Source organism: Balaenoptera musculus, chromosome 11 (assembly GCF_009873245.2).
Source record: "Balaenoptera musculus isolate JJ_BM4_2016_0621 chromosome 11, mBalMus1.pri.v3, whole genome shotgun sequence".
NCBI classification, from domain to species: Eukaryota; Metazoa; Chordata; class Mammalia; order Artiodactyla; family Balaenopteridae; genus Balaenoptera; species Balaenoptera musculus.
The window spans coordinates 44,402,665-44,416,083 of record NC_045795.1 but is presented as its reverse complement, the minus strand read 5'-3'; the positions used below and the strand labels follow the sequence as shown (position 1 = coordinate 44,416,083).

The 13,419-nt window shown below is 36.6% G+C and overlaps 1 protein-coding gene across 1 annotated transcript in view; it reads right to left on the bottom strand.

The window, feature by feature from the left end:
* ZNF451 (zinc finger protein 451) overlaps positions 1 to 13,419 on the bottom strand; it is an 86,316-nt gene that overhangs the window by 48,428 nt on the left and 24,469 nt on the right. The window contains exons 4-5 of the mRNA XM_036867733.1: positions 10,892 to 11,017; positions 714 to 825 (exon numbers count right to left, since the gene is read on the bottom strand). Coding sequence (XP_036723628.1) covers positions 714 to 825; positions 10,892 to 11,017 — 238 coding nt within the window. The remainder of the gene's footprint in view (positions 1 to 713; positions 826 to 10,891; positions 11,018 to 13,419) is intronic.

The following is a 13,419-nucleotide window of genomic DNA, read 5'->3' as shown; positions in this document are numbered from 1 at the left end:
TATTCAAAGAAAAGCCCTCTGAAAACTATAGAATAAGATACCTAGGTTCAAAGTTGAGCACTGCATACATAGATATTTCTAAGACTTTTTGTAATTAAACTTTCTGCTGGATTAAATCCACAGCTAAGGATTCTGTGGATATCCCAAGCTTGTAAGGGCTCAGTGGGTCTTCTACAAGACAAGCTAGAAAACTTACCATGGTGGCTCTAAAAAATTCTACCAATTATCTGGTAGGAGGAAAACGCTGCACAGTGACTCTTCCAGGAATTTCAGGTCTGCAAAGAGTTAGTCATGAAGAAGCTACCCACTGCTTTAGATGAGCCTCCCACATGGACACTTCCTTAACAAAATATCTACACAGGCTGCACTGACAAATAAATAAATAAATGCTAATCCTTTCCATCTCAGCTTAAATTCCACTTCCTTAGAGAAGCCTGACCTCAAGTAACCTGTTACACGCCCTCCCATAGAGGGTAATAACTAGGAGACATATGAATGAACAGATGATCAGCTCAAGGATTACTTACACGCAAAACATACTTTTGCCAAAGTAGGAAGACAATTGGTAAAGTAGGCCTTCCGTTAAGTATTACTGAACTAAATTTCAACACTTTATATACTTATTAGCAACGGAATAAAACAGACACAATGCTTTAAGGCTTTAGGGAAGCTTGGTAACCTTAGTTCCACTCTGATCTCTAAAGAATACCTACCTGGCATTTTTAACCATTGGTCCACACACAGTCTCGCTGCTTCTGTATCAGAATGTCCTCGAATAAATTCCAATTCTTGTAACCCATGAGCCTGTTGAAAATCTATTTTTTCCTAAAGATATTAAGAAAAAACTCAATTAACCTATGGTTACTAATCCAGTTTCCTTAAGAAAATGATTTTGTCACAACAGCGATCAGAAAATATTGATTATCCTTTATCCCTGTAACTCCACACCTAGAACTCTATCTTAAAGAGGTAAGTCAAACCAAAGGTTCATGCTCTAAGATGTTGATCCCAATGTCATCTACATTTGCACAAAGTTTGCAACAAATTAATCTCCAACAATAGGGTACCATTTAAGTAAATTATGGTGTGTACATTTCATGAAAGTCATTAGAAGCACAAAACTTTTTCATTGAAGCAGAAATATACTTTTGGTATCAAGTGGGTCACTAAATAGTATTAAACAAATAAGGCCAAATATAAACAAAGATTATTTCAAGCTATATGTAACTCTATCTGCAGAGAGGGAAAAAGGCAGAAAATAAATATGATAAATGTCAATGGCTATCTCTGGAATGGAAATATGAATGATTATTTTCATCTTTAACCTTTTATACATTTTCCTTCAAATTTTCCATATATAGTCTGAAGTATACAGAAGCCTATTAAATATTTGTTCAGTGAATAGTATAAGAGCAGACACACATTAGTACTTAAAACGTGCCAGTATAAAGCATCTATTGCATCTAGATCAAAGGTTGGCAAACTTTTTCCATAAAAGACCACAGTGTAAATATTTTAGGCTTTGCAGCCCATATAGTCTCTTTTCCAACTACTCAACTCTGCTGTTGCGGCATGAAAGCAGCCATAGATAATATGTAAACAAATGGGCATGGCTATGTTCCAATAAAATTTTATTTATAAAAACAGGCAGTGGGCCAGTGCCAACCACTAAACTAGATGCTTTAGGCTGTTACAGTCTCTAAATCTTTCTAGTTACGTTATTGATAAATCTATTTGCATACTCTAATCATGCTGTATTTAACAAGTAACACTTATTAACCACTAACCACGTGCCAGGCACTATTCTAAAAGCATCTTAGATCTAATTCTCACAATAACTCTATGAGATTGGTACTATTATTGTTCCCATTTTATGATGGGAAAACTGAGGCACATGAAGGTCAAATAAATTGCACAAGGATAAATAACAATGCCAGGATTTAAACTCTCATTCTCCAATGTGATTCTAGAATCCATTCACTTAACCAGTACAGTAAGTCCCCTACACACGAACCTTCAAGATGAGAGCTTTCAAAGATACAAATGTGTGTTTGCATGTCCAGTCAAGTAAGTTAGTTCATGTGTCTGGTGTACATTGTCACATGTGTGCATACTCTACAACTGGTTGTGATTCTGTGTACTTCACTGTACAGTATTGTATAGAGTATGGTAGTACAATATCTGTATTTCAAGGCCAGGATCTCCTCCAGTCAGTAACTCTTCTTGCCTGTTCACTCGATGCCAGCCCCTGTATGCCAGCTGTTGTACTGTACTACTGTACTTTTCAAGGTACTGTACTGTAAGATTTTAAATGTTTTCTTTACATTTTGTGTTTGTTTGTTTCTTACGTATTATTTGTGTGAAAAGTATTATAAACCTATTACAGTACAGTACTATATAGCCGATTGTGTTAGTTGGGTACCTAGGCTAACTTTGTTGGACTTAACGAACAAATTGGACTTATAAACGCGCTCTCAGAATGGAACTCATTCATAAGTAGGGGACTTACTGTACAACATACTGTGTCTCAAAAAGGTTGTTAAAAAGAAGTCACAAATCCACAAATGCTGGATTTGCAAGAAATAGACCAGAATATTGAATGACCTACTTATCACTATAACAGGATCTTCTATCAGCAAGGGTAAGTAGGGGGACAGGGAGATTCAAGATTTTACTCTGAAAAAAATCTTCTACACAACTTTGTTCTAAGTATGGCCATAGAATACTAATTTTCCAAAGATGTTAATATGCATTATATACATTTTTTAAAATTCTCTGTAATCAAATTAAGTATAGAACCACTGGTTTCAATACAGAGTTCAAAAGGTCCCTTCTGTGTAGGACTTTCAAAACCTTGAAGTGTTCCATCTATCAGAGTTCCTTACAAAAATCTTAAAAAAAAAAACACCTTAAATTAAATAAATATAATTGAGATTAAATATTGCTATATGCCAGCCAATAGCCTACTTATTTTAAACTACTGCCAGTAATTAAAAATAAGCAGGCTTTTTAAAAAGAAAGTTCTCTGGCATTTCTTACAATAGGATTTGAACTCTGCGGCCATACATAGTCAGTGCTCAAAAAACATTTGCTGGCTAAAATCACCCCCAAATTAGTCACCCTTTTCCTGTCACCCAGCTATTTCCACACACGTTAGGGGTACATCCCTTCATGCAAGTCATCTTAACTCCTGGAATATCAACAACAAGCAAAGCTGGTAACTGATCAACTAGTCAAGCACAACACATTATCTCTGAAAGTGATTTATCCAGTGAAGATTTTAAGAAATTTTCTTTAAAACCTTTCCATCACAAAAGATGGACAATCCACTTTAACAGTGAGACACCAACAATTCACAAAGGCCTAGAAGAGCTGGAAGACATTTTCTACTGTATTTTTAGTCACAGTTAACACCTACTAAAATTCTGCAAGAATTAGTTTTACTTTAGTTTCATTATCTTCCTTTCTGGGTAGTTTTGTTTTCTTTTTGTTTTCTGTCATCTAGTTTTAAAAAACAAGTTATATATAAGGAGAATCAAACAAGAAAAAAAAGTCATGAATGGATAGCAAAAAATGAGCTAAAGTATCTGTGTGAGTCAGTTTCTTTCTTAGAAAAGAATGAAATGTAGATAAATTTATTCTTTACAATTGGATAAACAAGAATTTCAAAGTTTAAAAAAACTTTCTCAAATGCTAAGGTAAAGTCTTTAATACAATGAATGAACATTTACATGGGTAAAAGCTGAAACTACCCTTGAGAAAAACCCTACTTGTCATAGTGACTAACAGATTCTGAACTCATCTCAAATGCTTTATTACCTATGTGGTGTTAACACATCTGTAACATCTGATCTGGGAAAAGAAGTGAGCATACTGAGGAAATGGGCAGAAAAGGGGGACAACTTGCAAACCACTCCTCTCTCAAAGAGACTTTGCCCATGACCCATAAATAACACACTTAACATAGTCTGGGGAAAGGATCTTCCTTAAAATTAAATAGTGTTTTTGTTGTCATTTGTTTCTATGTATTTTTTTATTTCTTCTTCGATTTCTACAGTGATCTCTTGGTTATTTAGTAGTGCACTGTTTGGCCTCTATGTATTTGTGTTTTTTACAGTTTATTTTTCTGTAATTAATTTCCAATCTCATAGCGTTGTGGTCAGAAAAGATGCTTGATACAATTTCAACTTTTTTAAATTTTCCAAGGCTTGATTTGTGACCTAAGATGTGATCTATCCTGGAGAATGTTCTGTGCGCACTTGAGAAGAAAGTGTATTCCACCACTTTCAGGTGGAATGTCCTATAAATAACAATTAAATTACAGTTAAATCTATCTTGTCTATTGTGTCATTTAAAGCTTGTGTTTCCTTATTTACTTTCTGTTTGGATGATCTGTCCACTGGTGTAAGTGGGGTGTTAAAGTCCCCTACTATTACTGTGTTACTGTCGATTTCCCCTTTTATGGTTGTTAGCATTTGCCTTATGTATTGAGGTGCTCCTATGTTGGGTGCATAAATATTGATAATTGTTATATCTTCTTCTTGGACTGATCCCTTGATCATTATGTAGTGTCCTTCCTTATCTCTTGTAACAGTCTTTATTTTAAAGTCTACTTTATCTGATACGAGTATTGCTACTCCAGCTTTCTTTTGATTTCCATTTGCATGGAATATCTTTTTCCACCCCTTCACTTTCAGTCTGTATATGTCCCTAGGTCTGAAGTGGGTCTCTTGTAGACAGCATATATATGGGTCTTGTTTTTGTATACATTCAGCTAGTCTGTGTCTTTTGGTTGGGGCACTTAATCCATTTACATTCAAGGTTATTATTGATACGTAGGTTCCTCTTACCATTTTCTTAATTGTTTTGGGTTTGTTTTTGTGGGTCTTTTTCTTCTCTTGTGCTTCCCGCCTAGAGAAGTTCCTTTAGCACCTGTTGTAAAGCTGGTTTGGTGGTGCTGAATTCTCTTCCTTTTGCTTGTCTGTAAAGCTTTTGATTTCTCTGTTGGATCTGAATGAGATCCTTGCTGGGTAAAGTAATCTTGGTTGTAGGTCTTTTTCTTTCATCACTTTAAGTATATCCTGCCACTCCCTTCAGGCCTGCAGAGTTTCTGCTGAAAAATCAACTGATATCCTTATGGGGATTCCTTTGTATGTTATTTTTTGCTTTTCCATAGCTGCTTTTAATATTTTTTCTTTGAATTTAATTTTTGTTAGATTGATTAATATGTGTCTTGGTGTGTTTCTCCTAGGGTTTACCCTGTATGGGACTCTGCGCTTCCTGGACTTGGGTGACTATTTCCTTTCCCATATTAGGGAATTTTTTCACTATAATCTCTTTGAATATTTTCTCAGACCCTTTCGTTTTCTCTTCTTCTTCTGGGACCTGTATAATTCGAATATTGGTGTGTTTAGTGTTGTCCCAGAGGTCTCTGAGATTGTCTTCAATTCTTTTCATTCTTTTTGTTTTATTCTGCTTCTTGGCAGTTATTTCCACCATTCTACCTTCCAGCTCATTATTCGTTCTTCTGCCTCAGTTATTCTGTTATTGATTCCTTCTAGTGTATTTTTCATTTCAGTTATTGTGTTGTTCATCTATGTTTCTTTGTTCTTTAGTTCTTCTAGATCTTTGTTAAACATTTCTTGCATTTTCTCAATCCATACCTCCATTCTACTTCCAAGATTCCAGATAATCTTTACTATCATTACACTGAGTTCTTTTTCAGGTAGGTTGCCTATTTCCTCTTCAGTTATTTGGTCTTGTAGGTATTTACTTGCTCTTTAATGTGTGACACATGTTTTTTGTTGTCTCTTTTTTTTTTTTTTTTTTGATGGGTGGGACTGTGTTCCTGTCTTACTAGTTGTTTGGCCTGAGGCTTCCAGCACTGGAGTTTGAAAGCTGTTGGGTAGAGCTGGGTCTTGGTGCTGAGATGAGGACAGCTGGGAGACCTCACTCTGATGAATATTCCCTGGGGTCTGAGGTTCTCTGTTAGCCCAGTAGTTCAGATTCGGAGGCCCAAAACCTATGGGACGCAGCAAAAGCAGTTCTACAAGGGCAATTTATAGCAATTCAAGCTCACCTCAAGAAAGAAGAAAAATCTTGAGATTTACACCTAAAGCAACTAGAGAAAGAAGAATGAAGAAAACCCAAAGTCAGTAGAAGGAAAGAAATCATAAAGATCAGAGCAGAAATAAATGAAATAGAAATGAAGAAAACAGTAGCAAAGAATAACAAAACCAAAAGCTGGTTCTTTGAGAAGATAAAACAAAATTGATAAACCTTTAGCCAGACTCATCAAAAAAAAAAAAAAAAGAGAGGGGGGAGGACACAAATCAATAAAATTAGAAACAAAAAAGGATAAATCACAACTGACACTGCGGAAATACAAAGGATTATAAGAGACTAGTACAAACAACTATATGCCAATAAAATGGACAACCATGAAAAATGGACAAATTCTTGGAAAGGTACAATTTTCCAAGACTGAACCAGGAAGAATTAGAAAATATAAACAGACCTATCACAAGGAATGAAATTGAAACTGTAATTAAAATTTTTCCAACAAACAAAGGTCCAGGACCAGATGGCTTCACAGGCAAATTCCATAAAATATTTAGGGAAGAGCTAACACCGATCCTTCTCAAACTCTTCCAAAAAACTGCAGAGGGAGGAACACTCCCAAATTCGTTCTACAAGGCCACCATCACCCTGATACCAAAACCAGACAAAGATGTCACAAAAAAGGAAAATTACAGACCAATATCACTGATGAACATAGATGCAAAAATCCTCAACAAAATACTACAAACAGACTCCAACAGCACATTAAAAGGATCATATAACATGATCAAGTGGGATTTATCCCAGGAATGCAAGGATTCATCAATATATGCAAATCAATCAATGTGATACACCATATTAACAAATTAAGGAATAAAAACCATATGATCATCTCAATAGATGCAGAAAAAGCTTCTGACAAAATTCAACACCCATTTATGATAAAAACTCTCCACAAAATGGGCATAGAGGGAACCTACCCGTTGGGGTAGGTAATAAAGGCCATATATGACAAACCCACAGCAAACATCATTCTCAATGGTGAAAAACTGAAAGCATTTCCACTAAGATCAGGAACAAGACAAGGATGTCCTCTCTCACCACTATTATTCAACATAGTTTTGTAATTCCTAGCCATGGCAATAAGAGAAGGAAAAGAAATAAAAGGAATACAAATTGGAAAAAAAGAAGTAAAACTGTCACTGTTTACAAATGACATGATTCTATACATAGAAAATCCTAAAGACGCCACCAGAAAACTACTAGAACTAATCAATGAATTTGGTAAGGTTGCAGGATATAAAATTAATGCACAGAAATCTCTTGCATTCATATACGCTAACAAAAATTCAGAAAGAGAAATTAAGGAAACAATCCCATTTACCATAGCAACAAAAAGAATAAAATACCTAAGAATAAACCTACCTACAGAGGCAAAAGACCTATACTCAGAAAACTATAAAACACTGATGAAAGAAATCAAAGATGACATAAACAGACGGAGAAATATACCATGTTCTTGGATTGGAAGAATCAATATTGTGAAAATGACTATACTACCCAAAGCAATCTACAGATTCAATGCAATCCCTATCAAACTACCAATGGCATTCTTCACAGAATTAGAACAAAATATTTTACAATTCATATGGAAACACAAAAGACCCCAAATAGCCAAAGCAATCTTGAGAAAGAAAAACAGAGCTAGAGGAATCAGGCTCCCTGACTTCAAACTATACTACAAAGCTACAGTAATCAAGACATTATGGTACTGGCAAAAAAACAGAAATACAGATCAATGGAACAGGATAGAAAGCCCAGAGATAAACCCATGCACAATATGGTCACCTAATTTATGACAAAGGAGGCAAGAACAATACAATGGCGAAAAGACAGCCTCTTCAATAAGTGGGGCTGGGAAAACTGGACAGCTACATGTAAAAGAATGAAATTAGAACAATACCGAACACTATATACAAAAATAAACTCAAAACGGACTAAAGACCTAAATGTAAGACCAGACACTATAAAACTCTTAGAGAAAAACATAGGAAAAACACTCTTTGACATAAACCACAGCAAGATCTTTTTTGACCCACCTCCTAGAGTAATGAAAATAAAAACAAAAATAAACAAATGGGACCTAATGAAACTTGAAAGCTTTTGCACAGCAAAGGAAACCAAAAACAAGACGAAAAGACAACCCTCAGAATGGGAGAAAATATTCGCAAATGAAGCAACGGACAAAGGATTAATCTCCAAATTATATAAACAGCTCACGCAACTCAATATTAAAAAAGCAAACAACCCAATCAAAAAATGCGCAGAAGACCTAAATAGACATTTCACCAAAGAAGACATACAGATGGCAAAGAGGCACATGAAAAGATGCTCAACATCACTAATTATTACAGAAATGCAAATCAAAACTACAATGAGGTATCACCTCATACCGGTCAGAACGGCCATCATCAAAAAATCTACAAACAATAAATGTTGGAGAGGGTGTGGAGAAAAGCGAACCCTTTTGCACTGTTGGTGGGAATGTAAATTGATACAGCCACTATGGAGAAGAGCATGGAGGTTCCATAAAAAAACTAAAAATAGAATTACCATATGACCCAGCAATCCCACTACTGGGCATATACCCTGAGAAAACCATAATTCAAAAAGACACATGTTACCCCAATGTTCATTGCAGCACTATTTACAATCGTCAGAACATGGAAACAACCTAAATGTCCAACGACAGATGAATGGATAAAGAAGTTGCGGTACGCATATACAATGGAATATTACTCAGCCATAAAAAGGAACAAAATTGGGTCATTTTTAGAGATGTGGATGGACCTAGAGTCTGTCATACAGAGTGAAGTAAGCCAGAAAGAGAAAAACAAATACCGTATATTAACGCATATTATGTGGAATCTAAAAATGGTACAGAGGAACCTATTTGTAGGGCAGGAGTAGAGATGTAGAGAACGGACTTGTGGACATAGTGGGGGGAACAGGAGGGTGGGATGAATTGGGAGATTAGGTTTGACATAAATATACTACCATGTGTAAAATAGATAGCTAGTGGGAACCTGCTGTATAGCACAGGGAGCTCCTCTTGGTGCTCTGTGATGACCTAAATGGGTGGGATGGGTGGGTGGGAGGGAGGTCCGAGAGGGAGGGGAAATAGGTACACATAGAGCTGATTCACTTCATTGTACAGCAGAAACTAACACAACATCGTAAAGCAATTTTGCTCCCCCCCCAAAAAAAAAACGATTTGATCATAATGAAATTAACACAACACTGTAAATCAACTACACTCCAGTAAAAATAAAAAAAAAAAAAATTGAATAGTGTCTCTGCCAGGAAAGAAAGAATTCTTTTTTAAAAAAGTATCACTGATTTGGGCTTCCCTGGTGGTGCAGTGGTTAAGAATCCACCTGCCAATGCAGGGGACACGGGTTCAAGCCCTGGTCCAGGAGGATCCCACATGCCACGGAGCAACTAAGCCCATGCTCCACAACTACTGAGCCTGCGCTCTAGAGCCCACAAGCCACAACTACTGACCTGTGCGCCACAACTACTGAAGCCTGTGCGCCTAGAACCTGTGCTCCGCAACAAGAGAAGCCACCGCAATGAGAAGCCCATGCACCGCAACAAAGAGTAGACCCCACTCGCCACAACTAGAGAAAGCCCGTGTGCAGCAACGAAGACCCAACGTAACCAAAAATAAAATAAATTTATAGAAAAAAAAGTATCACTAATGTATTAAGCATTTTAAACATACAATTAGAATACTATGCTCTAATTTAATTGGTATTACATTATAAAGTTAAAGTCCCCAAACAAAGGTACTTCTAAATTTAAAGAAGACTAATGTATTCTACATTAGATCAGGAGATACTGAAACAGAGGCAACAGAAATATATAAATTCCTTTATAATAAGCAATGGAAGAAGGAATCAAAAACATACAAGGTAAAATTATGCCATGATTTCTATTTCCATTTTTAAACTCCCAGTAGGATTTTTTTTTACCCAACTTGCCAACATTCTACTCCTAACAGACATTTGGCAATATTGGGGGAGTTCTTTAAGGTAATTTCATTTGGTGCCTTCTAAAGCAAGTCAAGGGACTTCCCTGGCCGTCCAGTGGTTAAGACTTCGCCTACCAATGCAGGGGGTGCGGGTTCAATCCCTGATTGAGGAGCTAAGATCCTACATGCCTTGAAGCCAAAAAACCAAAACATAAAACAGAAGCAATATTATAACAAATTCAGTAAAGACTTTAAAAATGGTCCACATCAAAAAAAAAAAATCTTAAAAAAATAAATAAATAAAGCAAGTCAAGGTTTTAAGAGGTTTATATCATACAAGAGTCTAAATTAGGCTTCATTTTCCACATAGTAGCTCTTCTACCACACTAATTCAATAATCTGAAGGGAGAGGCTGAAGTGAAAGTGGTCTGGCTCTACTTAGTAGAAAAGAACCTTTCAACAGCTTCTATCTACAGAAGCCCTGATAAACTGTGATAAAGTAACTAGAAACCCTTAACTGCTCACCAGCTTAAGGAATCCCATGATTTTTAATTCCCAAAAATAAAGTCTACTTAATTCTACTTTTTCTTTTTTTGTCTGTATACATATATGAGCAAAATCCAACAAACAAAAACAGTTGTAAAAGGCTGTCATGAATTACTACTAACTCAGTGAGCTATGTAGACTTCATGCTGAACTTGGATCCAATTATACATTTTTTGATTATACAAGCATCTCTTTAACTTTCTTATAAACAACCTATAATCTGGTAAAATATCAATTAAAACAGCCACATACCCTGAATGCTCTATTCTTCTCTTCTTTCTGCTGTTTCTCCACTTCGACATGGCGGGCTAGACGAGCCAGAGTCAAGGCGACTTTATCCTTCTGATGGTCAATATGGTCCTTACGCTTAACGTTGCCCTACAATTGAAAAAACAAGTTTCATTCCTTTTAGTTAACAAAATTAGCTTTGGAATAACATATATCCACTTACCAAAGAGTTACTGTACTAAAGAAGTATGGACACCAAGGGGGGAAAGTGGCTCGGGGGGGGGGGGGCGGTGATGAATTGGGAGATTGGGATTGACATGTATACATTAATATGCATAAAATGGATAACTAATAAGAACCTGCTATATAAAAAAATAAATAAAATAAAATTCAAAAATTCAAAAAAAAAGAACTATTTACTTTTTTTAATTTAATTTTTATTTTACATTGGAGTATAGTTGATCTACAATGTTGTGTTAGTTTCAGGTGTACAACAAAGTGGTTCATTTATATTGATATCCATTCTTTTTCAGATTATCTTCCCCCACAGGTTATTACAGAATATTGAGTACAGTTCCCTGTGCTATACAGTGGGTCCTTGTTGATTAAGGAACTAATTACTTTTATCATTATCAAATTTCTAAGAACCTGTCTTGTTTGTTTTATATTTTAAAATTGTGGTATTTTGTAGGACAGCCAGTCACCCACCAGCATCTTCGTTTTTCGAAAAGTTACATAACCTATTAATCATCCTTATTTACTTTACAATCATCTGGATATTGAAAAGTTTGGCATTGCTTTGCTCTGAGCCTATAAGGTAATGCCAAGCCATTGGTCCACCCCCTAAAAGTCTAATAGTACCAACCCCCTTGGTTCCAGCTTTTCAGCAATTCCTGGACAGTATTTATGTAAGAAAAATTATTGATTAAAAAGGATAGCTCTAACTTCTGTTTTCTGGCTCAATATGTAAGGAATGAGCTTAGAAGTCGCCACTCCATCCTAACAAATAAAAAGCTTGAAACAAACTGTAAAATCAACAGCCTCTCTTAGATCCACCATAGAAGTGAGGTCACAGTGTAAGTGACTGATGGAAAAACGGGAGAGACAGAGGGGCAGATACAGAGAATCACAACTGAGTGGAGCAGAAACCCACGGGTGGAAACCTCAGCGGGACCAGTGCTGGGGAGGAAAACCTGAACTGTAGCTAACCAAGTGCTGGAAGCTCAGTGTGGACAAGTATTAACAAGACTTAAACTCCAGGGGGACCCAGTCAAGGGGGGAGGGGACCTTACTCTTTTTGTGAGTTTACCTTCAGAAGCTCTACCAGGTTCTCATAGTGACGACTGGAGAAAAATCCCACCATGTTTCCAGCAGGGGGAGAAGAAAAGTAAGCATTTTGAAATATGTCAGAGTGTTCTGTCCTTAACGATGCCTGGTCTCAAGAGAAACTACTTCACGAGAGCCTGACCGACCTGGGAGATGGGAAATAGGCCATTTCAGGCCACTGCAGCCACCCTCCCAGGTGAGGGGAAGGCCTGAGAAGCACTGCTGGGGTTCCCAGTCCAGGCACACAGGCTCTCCAAGGCTGAGACCAGTCACACAGAGCACCACCACTTCCCCAGCCTTACCACTCATCACTAAATGCCTGTTTACTGAAGTTCCCTTGACCCACAACAGCATGTCCAACTTTCAACGAGAAAATTACAAGGATACCAAAGGGCAAAAAACACAGTTTGAAGAGTCAGAGCGAGCAAAGAATGGTAGACCTGGCAGAGATGTTGGAATTATCAGACCACGAATTTAAAACCACCACGATTACTATGCTGAGGGCTCTGATGGAAAAAATAGACAACTTGTAAGAACAGACGTGTAATGTAAGAGAGATGGAAGTCCTAAGAGAGAACCAGAAAGAAATCAGAGATCAAAAACACCACAACAGAAATGAACAGTGCCTTTCATGGCTCACCAGCAGACTGCACACCACTAAGGAAAGAATCTGCGTGCCTGAGAATATGTCAACAGAAACTTCCAAGACTGGAAGACAAAGAGAAAAAAGACCGGAAAAAAAAAAAAAAAAAACCCCAGAATATCCAAAAACTGTTACAAAAGATGTATGCATAATGGGAATACCAGGGGAAGAAAGAGAGAAAGGAACAGAGGAACGATTTGACGCAATAACGACCAATAATTTCTCCAAATTAATGTCAGACACCAAACCACAAATCAAGGAAGAAATAAAACCCTCTTTCTTTGCAGATGAAATGCTCTTCCTAAGAAAAACAACATGCAAATAAACCAAACAGTAGTTAGGAGTGAAGTAACCTGTGTTATGAGATATTATAACAGCTTTATTCATAAACTTTATTTGTAACAGCTTTATTCATAAGCAACAAAGCACCTTTAGTAGGTTAATGGATAAATAAACTGTATACATCCAGATGATGGAATATTATTCAGTGCTAAAAAGAAATGAGCTACCAAGCCATGAAAAGACATGGAGGAATACCTAAATACATATTACTAAATGAAAGTAGCCAAACTGAAAAGGCTAT